General features: G+C 40.2%; 1 protein-coding gene across 1 annotated transcript in view; it reads left to right on the forward strand.

Annotated features, from left to right (window-relative positions):
* Positions 1 to 3,507: 3,507 nt before the first annotated feature.
* The window catches only part of LOC122660057 (nudix hydrolase 3-like), a 79,570-nt gene continuing 61,413 nt past the window's right edge, over positions 3,508 to 21,664 (forward strand). Inside the window, exons 1-5 of the mRNA XM_043855230.1 lie at positions 3,508 to 3,602; positions 4,104 to 4,283; positions 5,116 to 5,193; positions 5,378 to 5,474; positions 6,046 to 6,179. Of these exons, the coding sequence (XP_043711165.1) occupies positions 3,526 to 3,602; positions 4,104 to 4,283; positions 5,116 to 5,193; positions 5,378 to 5,474; positions 6,046 to 6,179 (566 nt within the window). The 5' untranslated portion in view covers positions 3,508 to 3,525. The remainder of the gene's footprint in view (positions 3,603 to 4,103; positions 4,284 to 5,115; positions 5,194 to 5,377; positions 5,475 to 6,045; positions 6,180 to 21,664) is intronic.

Consider the following 21,664-nt stretch of genomic DNA (forward strand, 5'->3'; position numbering starts at 1 on the left):
TTTCTCCCCTTCCCTTCCATATGCACACATGTACTTCACTTTTTCTCACTTTTCACTCACAGTATAATATAAACCTTTTTTTTTTTTTTTTCCCGAAATTGACAGACACACAAACCCTCCTTTCATCTTCCTCTCTTTCACAATCCAAAATCGAACTTCATAATTGTACAGTACCCTTTTATCTAATTTCTCATTGTACGTAAATGAAAAATAATCCACGTGTATTCACGAAGAAAAATTGGCCTACAATTGCACCTCCTTTTGCTCTGCTTGTGTACCATCTGTTTCATAATCTCCATGCACCACTTATGATGATCTGTTGAATATTACTCTGATACCACTTTGTTAGAGATGAATGTGTTACCATGAGGAGGAAACCAAGCAAGCAATCACACAACACAGGTGTAGGTATATATATATGAAATATACACCTTTGGGGTCCCACCTTCTCTTCCTAGAGGGGAAAAGATTTTACTGGGAGTCGTCGTAGTTAAGGGTCTAGTACCATAAATGTCTCCCCACTTTCGGAGAGAAATAGGTCCAATGAATAGGGTTTCAGTTTGCTCAGGTCTATGGGTAGGTTCAAGATTACAAATCGAAAAGGCATTAGGCATCTAGTCCACCTGGACGAAGGCCGATCTCCTTCTATTTAGATAATTTCTGAGCGTACTAGTCCTATTAACTAGTCTTGTTTATTAGCATGTATAGTAAAATAATAAATCTAAAATAATCTAGGTTGCTATGTTGAAAAGTAGATAAAACATATAGAAGTATGTAGAACGAATATACACATAATATAAGAGAAATATGGGAAAAAGAAAATATATACATGGGTAGACCAAACTTGAACATAACTTTGTCAAGTTGTCCACGTATTTTTACTAGGGATGAATATGTGAAAAAGTGGACCAAACTTGAATGTCACTTCGCCAAGTTGCTTGCGTATCCTCAATAGGGATTAAGTCAAGTACAGTTCCAAACATTAATTTGATAGCCTTATATATCTATTTTTGAAAAATAAAATCCATTGGCACTGCATAAGTGTCAATGAAAATTAGACTCAATTGAAGATTATTTTTTGAGGTCAGCATTGGTCGACGATGAACCTACAATTTTATAAATTATAAAAAATTCATTTTGAAAGCCTAATGGTGTAAAAATAATATTTTAATATTTGAAAACCTATTTTTGTAGCATAAAAACGTAAAAAGGTACAATTTAAACTATTTTCAAAAATTTTGGCGTTGTAACAGGATAAAAAAGATATTTAGGAAAGACAGAAAAGTTTGGATACTATGCAATGTTCTAATCTAAATAATTAAATAAACATTTACCTAATTACATAAATAAAAAAGGGAAGAGAGAGAAAAAGACATGTTTTGGCCAAAATGTCTTGTAGACTAAATTTTGTAGAGTTTCGATGCTCTTGTTGTAATCACAGTGAAATTTCAGATTTTAGGATATTTTAGCAATTTTTTGGGATTTTGTAGGGCTTTTACTCCGGGTTTCCCCTCTGTGGGATTTTGAACTTTGTATTGAAAATAAAATGAGCCCCCTGTTTATTGGTTTCAGGGGAGGGCAATTGTGCATTTTTCAAAACATGACACCACTAGGAGGGGTTTGGCGGCACCTCCTAGTCCCTCTTGGTGGTGCCACCAAGTATATTGCCATGTGGCAAGTCCTGGTTGGCTCAAAAAAATCCTAATTCTCGTAAAAGGTTGTTTTAATTGGTTGATTTTTCAGACAATAGTTTTGAAGATCTGATTGTCAAATTTTGATGATCCATATGTTTAAAAGGTTTATCTGAATACTATCCAATTAAGCGGGGATCAACCATAAATTTTGTCAAAAAAAATACAATCAAAATTACACTCAAAGAGAGGAGGGGGGGGGGGTGCAAAACAGGTATTTTGATGAAATAATTGCAAAACAATGTCGTCTTTGCAACAACCGTTAGATTTGGGATTGAGATGATAAAACATACATATCCTAGAAGTTTTGGCAAATTTCAAAAAGGTTTGGGCATTCAAGTCACCCCAAGGACAAAAACGATCGTTTTTCTATGAAATGATCCCTGAGAATTGTGTCAAACTCAAATCATCATCATCTGGAGGGTCCTCTAGGGTGATACAATTTAGTGTCTATATCGAGGAATTTAACGTGGTTTAACATGAATACCTACATCCACCTATGAGAACCAGAGAAATATCACTAAAAAAAATTCTACACCATTCACAAAGCGATATGCTTTGCTTGTGTCTAGGTTTTTTTCACAAAGACAATCTATAGAAAACTGTAACAACCATAATTCTCACACAATTATAATTTTAACTTATATATGTAATTAACCCAAAACCCGATCCAAACGTATACAAATGCTAAAATAATTATGTGGACATGGCAAAAAACCCAACACAATCGAGACGAGAGCATCAAAGTTCACAATACTTTCAACAGTCTGGCCTACGCCTAACATAATGGCAATAGGGAGTTGAGGACAATGACCTACACCATTTTACAATTATACCCTATACCGTACTATACAATGCTAAAATTAAAGATTATGAATAATTACCTCACATACTCTTAACTAGGGGTGCAACAAGGTTGGGTTGGGATGGGCTTTATAAAACCATAGTCCAACCTTAAGTGTCTTTAGCTGAGCCCAATCCCGACCTGACTTTGACTCAGGGCTTGAAAAATGTAACCCTGACCCGCCCTCAGGATCGGGCCGGCTGACCCTGATTGGCCCTGATCATGGGGAGGGGGAAGGGAGATGCATGGGCTGGATTGGACCGGGGAGAAAATTATCAATTTTACTTAAAATAACACTATAATGAAAATATTTATATCACTTATTATCTTCATATATAATATATTATATAACAAAATGTGGGTGACATTTAAAGTTTATAATATATATACTATATCAATATATACTTTATAGTATAACTTAAAACAGGGTCGGGCCGGGCCGGGCCGGGCTAGGGTAGGCCTAAGGCCTCAACCCTGACCCGACCTAACCCTAACTCAGGGTTAGAAATTTCCAACCCTAACCTGCCCTCAGGGCCAAGATATCTCAGCCCAGGCCCTATTCGGGCTCAGGGCGGGCCAGGGTAGGTTCAGGCCGATTGGGCCAAACTTGCACCCTTACTAGTTAACTAGCACGTACGAAGAGGGTAAATTTGTCATGGTACAGGTTCGATGTGATCAACCGTGGTTATATCAAGCATAACCCAAAAAATTAATAGTAGGCTTCCCGCATGTTTAGCCGTGTAGGACGAAATTTTCACCCTCTCATGGGCATTGTTAGCAGTTGGCCCAGCCAGGACGGACAGTTAAGGAAACGTTTGGTTGCGTAAATCAGCAGAACGGTGTTCGGACCATAATCTTAAATTAATAAAACCGTTTGATTGCCAAATTCCAAAAGATTTACGCAACCGAACGCTTCCTAAAACATCAGAAAAAAAGGGTGGGGGTGTCGGAACTCGGAATTCGGAACTCGGAAGGGAAGTAATCACGGAGATGGCTGAAGCGCACGAGGAAGAGCGCCTTGACGTTCTCACGATAACAGGTCAAAAAACTGGGATTTCAAAACCCAGGCGAGTCCTCAAGCTCTATTTTCATTGTTCATTGTTTTCATTTGGATCGCTGTTTTGCTTTTCTTTGCTTCTCATCCAATTTGACCCATTTCAAGCTCAATTTTCTAAGATGTCAGAGTCTCCAACTATAATCATAGTTTTGTCAAGTACTCACACAAACTACTAACTGTAACTCTTTACATGTTCCACACCCAATTCTCTGAATTGGGAATAAAGTGTTCATTACATAGTTCTTAAAATCAATTGGTCATAAATTACTATGGTTATACTAACAAAAGAACAGAATAAATGAACTATATACTGAACAATTGAGGAACAGTGATGGGTTCGTCGTACAACTGTTGTTTTTCGTAATTTAGTTGAAAATATCAATTTGTGTTCCATTAATGCAGAGTTCTGCCTATTATGTTGTTACCGTGATTTTGTTATCTTGTTGTTGGATATTTGGTACTTTTGTTTGATTCTTTGGTTATGGAAGTTTGTTATTTTGTTCTTATACAGGAGTGAGGTTCACAGAGATGGAGATTATCATCGAGGTGTTCTTGTGTGGATTTTTTGTGAGAGTACTCAAGAATTGCTTCTGCAGCTCCGTACTGACTGCAAGGATTCTTGGCCGGGGTTTTGGGATATATCGAGTGCCGGCCATATAGCTGCTGGTGATTCTTCACTTTTATCAGCCAGGTAGCTAAAAGCAATGCCTTGGTATGCTGGGGCAGTGTTTGCTTTGTAGGAATTACTGGTGCTTTAGGAAAGCTGCTACAGGTTAATTCTTTTTATGGACCATTACCCAAAGAAACAAAATAGTATGCAATTGTTTTCCCATTTCATGTTTGCTTATTTACTGAATCAACACCTACCACCTAGTACTTAGTCCTGTCAGCTCCTTTTAACTGTTACTTGCTCTTTCCATCCGGCCAAAATTCGTTCTTATTCTTTGTTCTTTTTGTAGCTAGATATATTACTTATCATGTTGTTTTTTTGTGTTTTCTATAGTAATGTATTTTCCATGTTCCCCCTTTAAATCCAGATTCTTATGAAATTGTTGTTTAGGAAACTTTCTGAATTAGAATGATAGAGCTGTGCTTTATTCTATAACTTCTATTAAATGTCATTTTCATATGCTAATGTTGTTGTTAATATTTTGAAGTGGAGTTCCTTTGATTTGTATTTGATTGTTTCAACCGGAAACTTTCAAAATCATCAGTAGCTAGTAATTTGTTTCCTCACTATTGAATTCTCATTTCAACAGAATGTCTAGGTACAGAATTCTACCATATTTTGTTTTGAGTAGCAGTGCCAGTATCAACTGCAGCTATGCGCTTGTCAGATATAAAAACACGACATTAATCCATTGACTCTTGCAAATCTAAATTCTTAGAAATAAATGTCATCTAATTTGCAATGTATTGTTTGATCTGATAGATCTGTTATGCTTGTTGGCATATAATACATTATAGTGAATCTGATTTTTAATTGATCTGTTTACCTTTAACAAAATTTCATATGCTCCCAGGAGGGAACTTCATGAAGAACTAGGTATAGCTCTTCTAGATGATGCATTTGAGTTGTTATTCGTATATCTTGAGGAGCGGTTAGTAGATTCCCTTTCTTTTGTGTATACATTTCGATATTCTTCTTCACGTAACATGTTTGCAGATTTATTTCCATGCCAGTTTAATCCTCTGTTCATTATGAACAGAGTATGATACTTTGGAGTTTGGACCACTCAACCGTGTCTCTATATTGATGTTATAATTGTTGTATGCGATGGACAGTGTTATAAATGATGGAAAATTTATCAACAATGAATTCAATGATGTGTATCTGGTGACGACTCTAGCTCCAATTCCTCTGGAGGCCTTTACTCTTCAGGTGAGAACTTCAAAGTTGGTCATCACATGGAGACACTGTAGAATTTCCTATATGTAGCTTATTGCATGAAGGCTTTTTAAATACCATAAATTGGTTCCTTAGATATTGCTTTAGAATTTTTATCCATGTGAGTTATAAAGTATTATATGCTTGGTCTTTTATGTCATAGCAGGCAGCTTGACTGGTTCTAGAATTTAGAGGATTCATGGATTTATGCCTTAAATAAAATCATTTGGATGAATGGTTTCTTTTCTTTTATTGAGGGAATAATTGATCTGAACTCCTTTTTTCTGTCATAAGAACTGCATAGTAGCTTGCATGCTATCTTGATCCTGGAAGTTGTAAATGTTTTTGCTATTCTTATTCATGACATTTGTACTTTGTTACTCCTCATGCATGAAAAGTATTCTATATGAATCTATCTGCATGTATCCATTCAGACTTACAACTTGGAAATTTCATTTATCATCTTAAAATCTGTCTTCTTGATTGATTCAATCTGTTGAGCTGTCTTCAACAATTTGAACTGAAATGTTCCTTTCTTTCGTTTTATCTGTAAATAAAATTGTAGGAAACAGAAGTTTCTGCTGTTAAATATATTTCTTGGAAGGAATATAAAAGCTTACTTGCAAAAGAAGATCCTGAATATGTTCCTTATGATGTACATGGGCAATTTGGTCAACTATTTGATATACTTGCAAAAAGGTATGCCAGTAAGGACTATCACTGAACGTCAGTCTTATTCTTTTTGTTACATATTTTTATATACAACAATTTCTTGCAAAATCAGTGCCATCAACTATTTGATATACTTGCAAAAAGGTATTCCATTAAGGACTGTCACTGAACCTCAGTCCTATTCTTTTTGTTACATATTTTTATATACAACAATTTCTTGCAAAATCAGTGCCATCCAATTCTTTACTCCCACTTTATGGAGTATAGTATAAAGTGTTAAGAACAACAAAGGATACTATGATAGGGAAGCTCAAGATGAAACATAGTTGTCAAGGCGACTAGGTAAACCAATATGCAGTTAAATCTCCTAAATGGACTTATCTTATTGAAAAATATTTGGGTTGGGTTATGCATGTGTTGGGGCTTTGATCCCATGTGTTTTCCTTGTAATGGGCCTATAATATGGGTAGAGGCTAGGCATACGGGATTAGTTGGTTAAGTGTCTTTATTTCTTTATGTTCAGAACTAGAATACTAAAACTAGAACTGAGAAAGCTTGAATGATCAATTGTGATCACCCAGGCACCTTTATTTATAATGCTGGAATATGAAATTACATGACCAAAATACCCCTGCCTAGTCGATACAGCTAGGCAGTACATAAACAACTATAAAACATAATAATAAAGCACCCAAAAGACCAGAATACCCCCACGGTATTCTGGTTTACATTATTGAACACTCCCCCTCAAGTTGGAGCAAATATGTCGATCATGCTCAACTTGACTAGATTAGGGTGAAATAATTTTCCAGGCAGACCCTTGGTGAAGATATCAGCAAGTTGATCCGAAGAAGTCACAAAGGGAATACAAATCTGCCCATCTTCTAATTTCTCCTTGATGAAATGCCTATCCACCTCAACATGTTTGGTACGGTCATGCTGCACCGGGTTGTGTGCTATACTGATTGCAGCCTTGTTATCGCAGTACAACATCATAGGAAGGCGAATAGGGAGACCCAAGTCTTGTAGCAGCCCTTTAAGCCAAAGTAACTCACAAATTCCTTGTGCCATAGCTCTGAATTCAGCTTTGGCACTAGAACGAGCAACTACATTCTGCTTCTTGCTACGCCAGGTAACAAGATTTCCACCTACAAAAGAACAATATCCAGAAATGGACTTCCGATCTGCTGAACCAGCCCAATCAGCATCGGTGAATGCTTCTACCCGTAGGTGACCATGTGAGGACAAAAGAATGCCCTTTTCAGGAGCTGGCTTCAAATAATGTAGAATACGAAGAACAACCTCCATATGAGAAGTGTAGGGATCATGCATAAATTGACTCACTGCACTTACAGCAACAACAATGTTTGGACGAGTGTGTGAAAGGTAAATCAGCTTCCCTACAAGTCATTGGTACCGGCCTTTATCAACAGGCTCACCACCATTTTCCTTGAGCCGAACAGTAGGATCCATAGGAGTGTCCGAAGGGTGGCAGCCTAGCAAACCGGTTTCAGCCAACAAGTCTAGGACATACTTTCTTTGGGAGAGAAATATGCCTTTTGCAGATCTGGCCACTTCAATCCCAAGAAAGTATCTTAATTTGCCTAGATCTTTAATCTCAAATTCCTGGCCAAGGAAGGTCTTCAACTGTCTGATTTCATCACCATCATTGCCAGTAACCACTAAATCATCAACGTAGACTATAAGAACAGTGAGTTTTTCACCAAGCCTCTTGATGAAGAATGTGTGATCAGCATTACTCTGCTTATAGCCCACAGAAATCATGGCCTTGTGGAATCGACCAAACCAAGTCCGGTGTGACTGTTTCAGTCCATATAGTGCACGCTTCAGCCTGCACACTTTTCCTCCATTATTGTCACAAGAGAACCCTGGTGGAATGTCCATGTATACCTCCTCCTCCAGTGCTTCATTCAGGAAGGCATTTTTAACATCTAGCTGTTGCAACTCCCAACCAAGGTTGACTGCACAAGATAACAACACACGAACTGTATTCAACTTTGCAACAGGTGCAAAGGTCTCCTGGTAGTCTATGCCGTATGTCTGAGTAAAACCCTTGCCAACAAGCCATGCCTTATATCTATCCACGATGCCATCCACCTTCTGTTTCGCCACAAACACCCATTTACATCCAACGGTTTTCTTCCCAGGTGGAAGAACAACAAGCTCCCATGTGTTATTTTTTTTCAAGGCTTCCATTTCTTCCATCATGGCTGCCTTCCACTTTCCATCTGATAAAGCTTCCTGCCAATTATTAGGAACACGAACAGAAGAAAGAGAAGTAACAAAAGCACGAAATGATGGGGAAAGGGAGTCATAAGAGACAACATGAGATATAAGATCTTTGAGTACAAGTCCTGACACCTTTGCGAAGGGCAATAGGCAAGTCAGGAGAAGGAACATTACGAGGTGGAGAGGCAGGTTCTGGATCCAGGTTCGGCAATTGGATGGGTACAGGAGCAACAGTGGATTGAACCTGATTATGTCTCCTTCCATAGGTCTTCATAGTGCTAGCATCAATCCTCCTCTGAAATTCACTAATGGTCCTCTGGACAGGAGTTTGGGCTTGAGGGGTCTGCTCCCCCTGAACAGGAACCTCAGTTTGGACTGGAGTGGCCTGCTCCCCCTGAACAAGAACTTCTCCCCTTGACTCGGGGGGGAGGACCAGAAGTAGGCTGAACAGACTCATTATAGACAAACTGGAGTGGAGGAGGATGCTCAACAGTTAACACATCTTCGCTAACACTCTCCCCCTGAAGAGGCGGGGACACATAGTAGGAGAGACGCTCATGAAACACAACATCCATGCTGACAAAAGTCCGGCGGGATGGAGGGTGATAGCATTTATACCCCTTCTGAGTGGCAGAGTACCCTAAGAAATGCATCGAAGACTACGGGGTTCAAGCTTGCCCGGGGACCTGGTATCCCGGGCATAGCACACGCAGCCAAACACCTTAGGGGGAACAATAAACGAGGAAGAGCCAAGTAGTAGCTCAACAGGGGGTCTAGAGTGAAGGACCCGACTGGGCAGCCTATTAATTAAATAGGCGGCAGTGAGAACAACATCCCCCCAATGAACTGAGGGGACGTTCTGGGCAAACAAAAGGGCACGAGCGACCTCTAAGAGGTGGTGGTTCTTCCTCTCAGCCACACCATTTTGGGCTGGAGTATCAACACAGCTGGTCTGATGGAGGATCCCATGGGCAGCTAGGTATTTTTGGAACTGACCTTCCATATACTCTCGCCCATTATCACTCCGTAAAATTTGAATAGTGGTATGAAATTGAGTTTGAACCAGCTGGTGAAAGTGCTGAAAACATGAGAAAACCTCACTTTTGTTGTGCATCAGATAAACCCAAGTAAACCTAGAATAGCAATCAATAAAGGTGACATACCACCGATGACCCGAAAGAGCAACTTTTCTACTAGGACCCCACACATCAGAATGAACAACATGAAATAAAGAAGATGCCCTTTTATTAGAAATAGGATAGTTGGAACGTGTCTGTTTGGCCAAGACACAAGGCTCACAAAAAAAGTCTTCTTTATTATAAGTTTTGCCTAATGCGGGAAATAAAGTAGATAAGGTTCCTAAAGGTGGATGTCCTAGTCTAGAGTGCCATAAGTGTAATTCAGAGGAAAAAGATGCTGGTGAACAAAGCCTAGAAGGTAAAGCCGGTGTAGATGCAGGATCTCCATCAAGCAGGTACAATCCGCCATGCACTTTACCCGATCCAATCGTCTTCCCCGAGTCCAGTTCCTGAAAAACACAATGAGTAGGAAAGAATGTCACTTTGCAGTTTAAAGATTTAGTGATACTACTAATGGAGAGAAGGTTAGTAGTAAACTTGGGAATATGTAACACAGAAGATAAAGTCAATGAAGGACAACAACCAATGGAACCCTTCCCAGATATGGAGGAGAGGGACCCATCAGCAATTTTTACTTTGTCTTTACCAGAAGCAGGGAAGTAGGTATTAAAAAGACTGGAGGAACCTGTCATGTGATCAGTAGCTCCAGAGTCTATGATCCAAGGAGTGGAGACTACTGATGCACAATGACCAACAAAGGATATACCTGTATGGGCAAAGAAGGAACCTGAATTGGCAGCAGATGTAGTGGGGGCAGCAGATGTGTTCAACAGACGCCGGAGAGCTTGAAGTTCTTCCTGGGAGAAACCAATGTCAGTAGTGGGAGCTGAAGCTACACTTTCAGTGTGATTGGCCTTGTTTTTAGATTTAGCACGATCACGTTTGCTCTCAAAATCAGCAGGCTTCCCATGAAGTTTCCAACACTGAGCCTTAGTGTGATATGGTTTGTGGCAATGATCACACTTCACAGGCTCTTTACTAGCAGCAGTAGCAGCAACATTATCAGCAGAAGTGTCAGTAGTGATGGAACCAGTAGTCTGTAAAGCTGATCTGTCAACCTTAGGAGTAATCATCATAGCAGCCCTCCTTGTCTCTTCACTGTGAACATATGAAAAGGTTTCCTCCAAAGTGGGAAAAGGAACCCGACCAAGAACCTGCACCCGAATAGGGTCATAATCATCATTAAGTCCAGCCAGGAAGTCATAGACTCGAAACTGATCCACATAAGTGTGGTAGGCTGTAATATCTGCAGCAGTAGTAGGCAGGAATCGAGCATAGTGATCCAGTTGCTGCCATAAGCACTTGAGGGCAGCATAGTACTTGGTGACTGTCATCTCTTTCTGGGTAGTGTTTTGAAGAGTCTTTCGGATCTCATAAACCTGAGCACGACCCCCTGAACGACCATAAGTACCCTTGACAGCAGTCCATATCTGAGTCACAGTGTCAAAGAGAAGGTACTGACTAGAAATGTCAGTGGTCATAGAATTCAGAACAAAAGACATCACCATCGCATCATTGGCTGCCCATTTAGTGCGGGCAGCCCCTTCTTCAGTGGGCTGTTTGGTGATACCAGTAAGGTGGCTAGTGAGTCCTCTGCCAGCCACAGTGATGAGGGATAAGGATCTGGCCCAAATCAGATAATTGGTACCATCTAGTTTTATGGCAGCAGCATAGGGCAGGAAATCAGTCCTGGTCTGATCTCCTCCAGTAGCAGCTGATGTAACCTCTGAGTCACCCATAATGCAGCAAGGTAAAATTCGAGTTTTTTGAAAAAAACTGAATTTCCAAAAATTCTGCAGTAGTCGATCTGAAATTGGACAGAATTCTGATCTTCAAAAAAACAGCAGGAATTCAAGGTTGAAACAGTGTCGAGTACAGCAATATAACCAGGGAATAATCCCTCAAAAAATCTTCCCAAACAGCAGCCTAGAAGAACCAAATCGATAAAGTGTCAGGGTTTTGCAAAACCCTGACAGTTGAGATCGATAAGAAGGGGAAAGAGGCTGCAGCTGTGGGGTCTTCAATCAATGTGAAATCAGAGAGGATAGATGCTGTTGTAGGCCTGCATTGATGCTCCAAAGAAACCAATCGATCTCCCAACTGTTATGAGATCGATCTCCAAAAAAAAAAAAAAAAAACTGAAGCAATCCTGAATCGCAGAGAGAGATAATGGCAGCAGCTATCGATCTGAATTAGGTTTTAAAATTGAGGTGAGATGGAGGGCAGCACCCGAACCATAGATGGATCACCTCATGGGTGCTGCCCTAAAAAGGGTTGAATGGATCAAAGGAAGAGAAGAGAGAAGAGAGAAGGGAGAAGGGAGAGGAGAAGGGAGAGAGGAGAGGAATCAAAGGAAAAGGGTTTTTTTGAACAATCGAGCAGGTCTTAAAATCCTAGCTCTGATACCATGTTCAGAACTAGAATACTAAAACCAGAACTGAGAAAGCTTGAATGATCAATTGTGATCACCCAGGCACCTTTATTTATAATGCTGGAATATGAAATTACATGACCAAAATACCCCTGCCTAGCCGATACAGCTAGGTAGTACATAAACAACTATAAAACATAATAATAAAGCACCCAAAAGACCAGAATACCCCCACGGTATTCTGGTTTACATTATTCAATACTTTATTTTAATTGTTATTGAGTGTTTTAGTCAGGCTGGATTAGGATTCTATAAGTCCAGTCTTATTCTGAGTCAGTTTCCTTTATCATTTCAGTTTTCTAGTCAGTTTATGTTACCTTATTAGTTAGGATTGGGTTTAGTCTTTCCTTTTTAGTGTTGGATTCTATTTTTGAGTCTTCTATATAAGTTTGTAAGGGAGGCCAGCATGGTACACGAATTTTGATTAGTGAAAAGCTATTGCTGCTCTTCTTCTCCATTGGTGAAGAAACCCCTTGTGTCTGATCAAGGCTGGTTAGTGTTTGATCCATCCAACCACCTGGTGTGAAGCCTGGGTGTTTTTCTATCTTATTTATTCTTCCATCTTCTTCCTTTCCATTTGTTGAAGTACTGTTCATATGACACTGTTCACGTGAACAGTGATTTGGTTGATATGTGTCTCTTCTATTTTCCTAGTCCTAGTTGGAGTCCTAGTTTCTAATTATGTTAAGTCCTAATTCTACTGTGAGTTGTTAGTCTTAGTTTCAGTTTGAGTTGTTAGTTCTAGTTCTTTTCCTATTGTAACTTGGAATCCTATCATGATTAGGAATTCCTAATCTGATTAGGAGTTCCCCTTTCTATTGTAATTTGAGATTATAAATACAAGCATTATGAGGGAGACTGATAAGTTTAACAACTCTCTCCTCTTCCTCATCTTTTCTTCTCTCTAAAGTTACTGGTTACAGGTCCTAGGTTTTCTACATGGTATCAGAGCTAGGCAACCAGTGACTGATTCTCTCCAAGATTGCCATTTTGAGAGTCGGTTTGGGTTTCTGGTTTGAAGAAGAAACCCCTAGTTCAAAGAAGAAAGACTAGGGTTTCATGTACTGAGTTCGTATTACTTTCGTATACTGCTGGTGCTGAATTATTTGATTTTACTCTGGTTTGCTACTGCTGGTTCCATCGTTGATGTTTGAGTATCTCTATTGAAGATTTATTCAATTCTGAAAACTCTACATCAGATTTCGAATCTGATTTCTGCTCTTCTGCTGAGATGCGTTGCAGACTACATACTGATTTGTTGATTGATTAATGAGGAACCTGGTTCTGGGCTGTAGTTGCTTTTGAAGAACCTGCATTCGTTGAAGGTACAAACCCTTTTGTTTTTTCTCTCGATTTGACGGTGATTGAGGGGCTGAAGTTCACGACCTGCCTAATTTTTGCTCGGTTTCTCTTTGCTTGTCTTGAGGAAGACGAAATCTTCTTCACTGTTCTCGTTCGCTGGTTGTTAGAGGTTTCTGATCTCCGCCAGTCTCGAATCTGGTCTTTGACGCCTCCTTTCCCTGGTTTCTCGGTTGCAAGGTTGAAGCCGTTCTTTCCCAGATTTCTCGGTTTCAAGGTTGAATACGCAACCTTCTTTGCTTTTATTTTTATTTTTTATCTTGGGATTATATGCTGATCGAACTCGTCATTGTCGTTGCTGCTGTGTGGTTCGATTGGCTCAATTGATGGACTTGAAGGTGTCTTCTTGGAATCATAGTATTTCTGTTGGAACAGTAAAAGAATTCTTCATTGCTTCCTCTGATGTGATCGATTTCTTCGCTACTTTCTCTGATGCAATCGAGTCATGAGGTTGAAGACGGTACTGTTGGTTAATTCCTTATATCCAGTTCTGCTACTTCTTTCATTCACTTTGGTCCTTATTTTATTTCCCCTTTCAAGCATAGTTGTCATGGCGTCGCCATGGAGTCCTGGCGCTGGGAGAGGTGGCATATCGAGCTACGCCATGGTAGATGTAAATATATCGTTCGATATGGCTTCCATGGCGTCGCCATGGATGCCATACCACGATATGTTGGCATATCGGTCGATATTTGTACATATAAAAGTTAGATTTAAATTTTTTTTTTTAAAACCATTTAATAGCTTAGATGCTTTGCTCCAAATCACACACATTGAAGAAAGACTATTGCTATCAAGCTTCAGTAAACAGGTTAGCCTATCATTTGATTTTTACTATTGCTTTCAATTATTTGATAGGTTAATCTATATTTTCAATTTTTCATACTTTCATATACACTAATGGATATTAGTTACACTTTCATTAATTAAACCATAGTGGCATAGTATATTAGTAGTAGTGTAGTACACTTTCATGTTGATTTTTGATGTTATAGGACATATATTATAGCATACTAAATGACATTAAAAATAGAGAAAATAAAAAATTAAACATGGTCGACATGCTCGCCATGGCAACGCCATGGCGGGCGACATGTCGATATATCGACGTGACACCCTTCCACCGACTTGGATCGCCGTGACACCGTGACAACTATGCTTTCAAGTCTATCCCTAGTTAATAATTGGTAATTCCTTTTGTATCCTTTTCTTTAATCTATCAAGAGACCCTCCTCTGGTTGGTTAATTACAGCTATGCCATCCCTTTTTCAACTCTGTGTTATTTGGAATTCTGCCATTACCCTTGCAAAATTCTGGTTATTTACGGAACTGCCATTACCTTTTTAATACATTCTCCTATTTGACTACCCAATTGACCCTTGCAAAATTCTGGTTTATTTACGGAACTGTCATTAGCTTTTAATACATTCTCCTATTTGACTACCCAATTGACCTTGAAAATTCTGGTTTATTACCGTTGCCCTTTGCTTGGATTGTATTTAAAAGTGGATTTCCACCAAATTACAGTCATGCCATCCTTTTTTCCAACACCATTCCCTTTCAATAATTCTAATTCATATCCCAAAACATACCTTTGGCATATACCCATAACCCCTTTGGAAGTTCATGGTATTTTCTAATTTGCCATTTCTTCCTTTTCCATTCCCCTTAGCACCTCTTGGAAAAATCTAGAATATTATGTTTTTGCCCTATCTCTTACATCATCTCTGTTATGTCCACGTGTACTACACGTGAGGGGGGGATTATGTACAGTACACCTGCAGACATTGCAGAACGCAAAACTTGCAGGAACATTGGTGCAAAACATAGAAGATCAGTGTTTTCCACCATTGCTATTGGGTATCCTTGTTATTGGGTTGAGTTTGCCGTAAGGGGGAGATTGAAGTATTGAAGAGTATTGAAGATATTTGGTTGTTGCCTATTTGAGGACTTTCAGTTGGGTTGATACAGTGTTTTTCCGCTGCCTAATTCAGCTCGTTTCCGCTACTTGCTGCTCTAGTTATTTAACTTCAAGATTTTATGTCATTATGACAATCTGAGATTCATCACTGGTTAGCTATTGAAGATCGTTAAAAGCTGCCTTTTTTTGGAAGAAATTCTAGTCCCGGTTTGCTGATCATGTCTATCCAGGTTTTGAAGATCAATTATTTCAAGTTTTTGAAGGTTTATTTGGGAGCTACATTCATCTGTCGAGCTGGATTCTGCTGCAACTTAGTTTCTTCTCATTTTGTTCAAGTTGGGCATTAATACCTTGTATGCGCCAACTTGAGGGGGAGTGTTTGCATTATTATGGAGTTCTTTTTTTTCCTTTTAGTTCAAGCTGGATTTTCTTTCTTTACTTATTTGTATAATCCAGCTTGAGGGGGAGTGTTGAAGTACTGTTCATGTGAACATTGATTTGGTTGATATGTGTATCTTCTATTTTCCTAGTCCTAGTTGGAGTCCTAGTTTCTAATTATGTCAAGTCCTAATTCTACTGTGAGTTGTTAGTCTTAGTTTCAGTTTGAGTTGTTAGTTCTAGTTCTTTTCCTATTGTAACTTGGAATCCTATCATGATTAGGAATTCCTAATCTGATTAGGAGTTCCCCTTTCTATTGTAATTTGAGATTATAAATACAAGCATTATGAGGGAGACTGATAAGTTTAACAGTTCTCTCCTCTTCCTCATCTTTTCTTCTCTCTCAAGTTACTGGTTACAGGTCCTAGGTTTTCTACACCATCAATTAAAGTATGTTATTGTTCTAATTAATTTTCTGCAATCCATCTTCTAGTATCTGCTGTTCTAGTTCCTGCAATTAAATCTTGTTCTAGTTGAATTCATATGCACGTCTTTTTTTGCATGAATTCTGATTAGAAGAATCCAGCCATTAGAATCCTTTCATATTTTCTTCAGTTGTTCCTCAACCCTAGAGAGGAACTCGACCCAAGTTTGGTACAGATCAGACTTGATGATCTGCACATACAGTGAAATCTCTATTCTGCCCTTTATTTGTTTTTCTGTGCATCTGAATTTGCAATCGATATATCTAACCTGTTATTCTGTTATTGTGATTATTATACCATCTACTGATAATCGATTTCTCATTAAACTCCTATATTCTGATTTTTGTTTGACTAGTGATATTACTAAATTACCCTTCTCCTAGTACTACTAGGATTAGTACATATTTTCTGATCCAGCCTTTGGATCATCTTCAGATTTTCAGCAAGTGTTCTAATCCCTATTTACTGAACTCAGTTTGAGTTTCAGCCCCATCTACTGACCTGATCTTGTGTTATTAAGATCTCCATAACCTGACTTATTCTTTGATAAAAGTTCTTGTTATTTGGCATTATTTTGAGTCTTTTTACATTACTTACTTGTTAATAGAGAGGAAGATGGAGGAAGAAGAAGATAGCAATAAGAGAAACACCCGGGCTTCACATTGCAAGGTGGTTGGATGGATCAAACACTAACCAGCCTTGATCAGACACAAGGGTTTCTTTACCAATGGAGAAAAAGAGCAGCAATAGCTTTTTATTAATTGAAATTTGTGTACAATGCTGGCCTCTCTTATAAACTTATATAGAAGACTCAAAAATAGACTCCTACACTAAAAAGGAAAGGTCTAATCCAATACCACACTAATGAGGTAACATAAACTAACTAGAAAACTGAACTAATAAAGGAAACTGACTCAAAACAAATTGGACTTATAGAATCCTAATCCAGCCTAACTAAAAACATTTAATAATAATTAAAAAAAAATGAAGCTTAACTAATTAATGCCGTATACCTAGCCTCTACCCATATTATTGGCCCATTAAAGTGGTCCATCGCGAGAGGCTATGGCGACCCTCTTTGAACTTCTTCCCCTTCGATTCTCCTCCCCCCCCCCCCCCCCCCCCCCCCCCCCCCCCCCCCCCCCCCCCCCCCCCCCCCCCCCCCCCCCCCCCCCCCCCCCCCCCCCCCCCCCCCCCCCCCCCCCCCCCCCCCCCCCCCCCCCCCCCCCCCCCCCCCCCCCCCCCCCCCCCCCCCCCCCCCCCCCCCCCCCCCCGATTTCTTCTTCCTCTTCATTTCTTTCATTTCAAACATTTCTTCTTCGTCTTCTTTCCTCTTGATTTCTTTGGATTTCTTCTTCGATTTCTGAATTTTCTTCTTAAAATCAATAGAAAAAAATAAAACATGGCTTGAGTATACATCTATTAACACATTAAAATAGAAAAATAAAAATAAAACATGTCGACATGCTCGCCATGCACGCATGGGGCGACATGTCGATATATCGCGTGACACCTCCACCGACTTGGATGGTGAGCGTGACAACTATGAACACATGGGATCAAAGCCAAAGCTTATTTCCAATAAAATAAGCCCATTTAGGTGATTTAACTGCATCAGTTGGAGGGTTGTCTAGGCACTCAGGTTCCCTAGGCCTGCAATATATGTCATATAACAAGGATATATAAATTTATGCTTACATGCAACATAGAAGCCATATTGATGCAATATGATTTAAGTATGCTAGTAATGACCTAATATATGAAAACCAACATATAATAAACAAAGCACTGGATATAATATAAGCATATCATAAAAACAAAGCAATAAACATAAACCAATATAAACTCGTGAAATGTCAAAAACGGATTTAATATAAGGCGTGCTGTCACAAGACCACAAGGCGATGCTTAGGCCTCAAAGCCAGTTGCCTTTCTTGCATCACACAAGACGTGCTATTGCCTTGGGCCCAAGAAGGTGCCTGGACGCCTAGGCAATGCCCCAACTTTCTACCTGGAAGAAGAGAACTCTGCCTTTCATGGGTAATACAAATCAAGAGGGTCAGAAAGAATTCAACCAATAATATGAACATGATGATTTCAGTGGAGTGTATTTAGAACCCAGGTATCAATGTTGCTGTAAATAATAATGGAGTGGTATAGTTTATGTATTGCTCGGTTGCCTTCACTTTGTGGCTGTTACTATTTGTCCATTACTGTGTTTGCTTGTTATTTGACACATACCCTTGGGATCTATGCTTCTCCTGTGTCACCTAGACTGTTGGGGCTTGGCCTTAGTTGACTTAGTCTATATTTCCAATAATACTGTTAATAACATGATTAGCTTAGATTATCTTTAGTGCATGAATGAAGATTACTCATTTACTTGTATGTTACTATGTTCTTTTGGTGGTGTTGGTGTAAAGAGTTATTTCATACTTGTAAAGACACTTCTATATGTTTTTTAACTGTTAATCATTGAGATAACTTTTTTTTTTTTCTTATTCCCAAAAGAAACAAAAAAAAAACAAGAATTTTCCTTAGTTGGATTGAGTAATCTTTTTATATATTGGTTAGTCTAGAATATATATATTGCAAAGGCAAACTTATCTAAACAGCCTCACTTACCTGGTTGAAATAGTAGATGACTTCTTCGCTTAGGACGTTGGTTATTCCTTAAAGCTGAGCCAGGCCAATGGACTGCAGGTATTAAGCCTATCACAGCCTAAAATTAAAAATAGCCTAAGACTTGAAGTCAGGTGCGGCAATGGGTTATGGGCCTATAATCGTAGCCCAAAGCTGACCTACAGCTGGCTTTCCTTGTTGGCTGCCCTCCTTAATACTATTCATTTTGTTGAGATCGAGTAGAAAGCAAATGGGTTGCTCTAATGAATCATTGGTCAATCGGTCAAATTATGGACCAAGATGAATAGTTGTCAGATTGACTAATCTGATGAACGATAAAAATTATGATGAGATGCAGTTTAATCTATGACATTTGAAACTAGTGCTTGTTTGCCGCTAAGTGTATCCCTGCACTGATCGAGGGCTAGAGAGCTATGGACTTAACCACTGAGGAAGATTATTGTGGAATCTTCATCTCTGTTCTTATGGACTTTAAGAAGAGAAAAGATGGTATGGAGACTTCTTTTTTCTAGGATTTACTGGTAAAAATGCAGGAGCCTTAATGGGCTCATAACTTTCTAAACTGTTCTGCTAACATAACTTATTATGTCAACTTGGGAAGGCTATATACTATATCTTTTTGTGTGTCCTCTTTGTGGATTGTTTAGCTGTCCATGCTTCTTGTATACCCTATCTCATTCTTTTTATCAACATATAGTTTGATTTTCTCTTGGATAAAGAAAAAGAATGAGATAGAGTATACAAGAAGCATGGGCTCACAACTTTCAAAACTGGTCTGCTGATATAACTTTTTTTTTTTTGGATGAATAAAAATTTAATTACGAAGAAAAAGAGGGAATAAACAAGCCCAAGGGCAGCAAGCCGAAACTGGGGACTAGTTAGGGCGCAAAATGGATGTAGGGAGGCCCCAGGAGACAACAATGAGCCTGTTCCTTGGGGAATCCTTCACATAACAGAGGGGGAGGGATCTAACTTTAGATGAAACATAAAAAAAGATGGGACTTCCAAATCGTGTCGAAAGAGCGGGAGTTGGATGTTCATCTTCTAGGGTTGCGTTCCATCCAAATGTGAGAGATAGTGGCACAAAAGGCAATCTTGCCAATCGAGTCGTAGGTCGACTTCCCTCCGAATGTCATGTCAATCCAAATCCATTCCCTGCTGAGAGGAAGAGGAGTGCGCCGACCGGGCCAACAATGGCGGCGAACACGGGTCCAGATGGAGGCAGCAAAGGGGCAAGTAAAGAAAAGGTGATCGACATCTTCAGTCCCATTCCAACAGAGACAGCAGTTGGGAGGGACCTGAATATGCCGATAAATAAGGAACGCTTGGGTAGGAAGGCAGCTAGCAAGGGCGCGCCAAGTGGTGAGGCTATGGCGAGGTATGTGACCACGAAACCAAACAACTCTATACCAAGGATAAGGGGTCCCTCTATGTCTAACCAAATCCCAAGCGGAGTGAGAGCTGAATATGCCCGATTGGGAGGGAAGCCATAAGATGGTGTCACCTCTACCTCGATGCCTTGGGGGGATGGGAGCTCCAAAGGTTAGCGAGGGGGAGAGGGGAGGTGGGAGGGGACCAAGAGCCTCTGGTGATGATAGCAGCAACATGGGCGAATCTGTCCAATCCGGAGGAGTAGATATCTCTGGGACCCACAATAGAAGAGAGGACACCAGAAGGGTGCCACTTGTCCAGCCAAAGCAAGGTGGACGTACCATCATCTATTGTGCACGAAATGGCGTCCCTGGCTAAATGTCTCATCTGCAGAATTCTGCGCCAAACCCAAGAGGAGTCAGTCTTTGGACTAACAGACCAAATGGAATCTCTATGGAGGGGCCCAACATATAACCAAGAAGTTTAGATGGAGGTTTTGTTGGTGAGGATCTTCCAAATAAGTTTGATGGACCCAGCAATGTTGACGGCTTTTATTCTCCTTAGCCCAAGGCCGCCTTCAGATTTGGGGACACAAAGGGAGGTCCAACTCATAGGATGGAGGAACCTGGCAGAGTCCACACCTTTCCAAAGGAAGGCACACATAATATATTCAGCTGCCTTGATGGTAGCCTTTGGGAGGCCAAAAACTCCACTCCAATAAATGTAGCAAGACTGGAGCACCGATCTGATAAGCTCGAGGCGACCTGCATAAGATAAAAGCTTGGCTTTCCAAAGCTGCAACCTCTTGCGAAGAAGGTCCAGGATGGGGGAGCAGTGGTGTGCTGAAAGTCTGGCAGGGATGAGGGGTAGGCCTAGGTAGCGGACAGGGAGGGTGCCAATGGTAAAGCCAGTGAGGGAGGAGAGGGAGGCTTTGGTGGTGTCCGAAACTCCGGCAAGGAATATTTGGGACTTTGACAGGTTAATGCGGAGACCAGAAAGGCCCTGAAAAAGGTTGAGGGAGGACATGATGGATGCAATGGAGAGAGGGTCAGTCTTAGAGAAGATCATGATATCATCCGCGAAGGCTAGGTGGGTCAGGTTTGTAGGCTTACACTTACGGATAGGGGAGATGAGGTGGAGGTCGGTTTTGGACTGGATGCTATGAGAGAGAACTTCAAGGGACAAGCAAAAGAGAAAAGGAGAGAGGGGGGCAGCCTTGGCAAATGCCAACCGAGGAGGGGAAAAAACCAGCAGGACTACCATTCAGGAGAACAAAGAAGCGGGGAGTGGAGATGCAGGAGTGGATCCAGTTGACAAAAATGGGGGGAGGGGAAGGACATCTTGAGGAGGACTTGGGAGATGAAATCCCATCAGATGGAGTCAAAATCCTTGTGGATGTCGATCTTTAGAAGAGCAGCAGGAGAGTGGGACTTGCAGTCGAAGCCTTGGACAATTTCCTGGCAGAGGATGATGTTGTCCTAGATGCTTCTCCCAGCAATGAAGGTAGATTGGTTAGGACTGACAAGGGAATCAAT

The sequence above is a fragment of the Telopea speciosissima genome, chromosome 4 (genome assembly GCF_018873765.1).
Source record: "Telopea speciosissima isolate NSW1024214 ecotype Mountain lineage chromosome 4, Tspe_v1, whole genome shotgun sequence".
Classification (NCBI taxonomy): domain Eukaryota; kingdom Viridiplantae; phylum Streptophyta; class Magnoliopsida; order Proteales; family Proteaceae; genus Telopea; species Telopea speciosissima.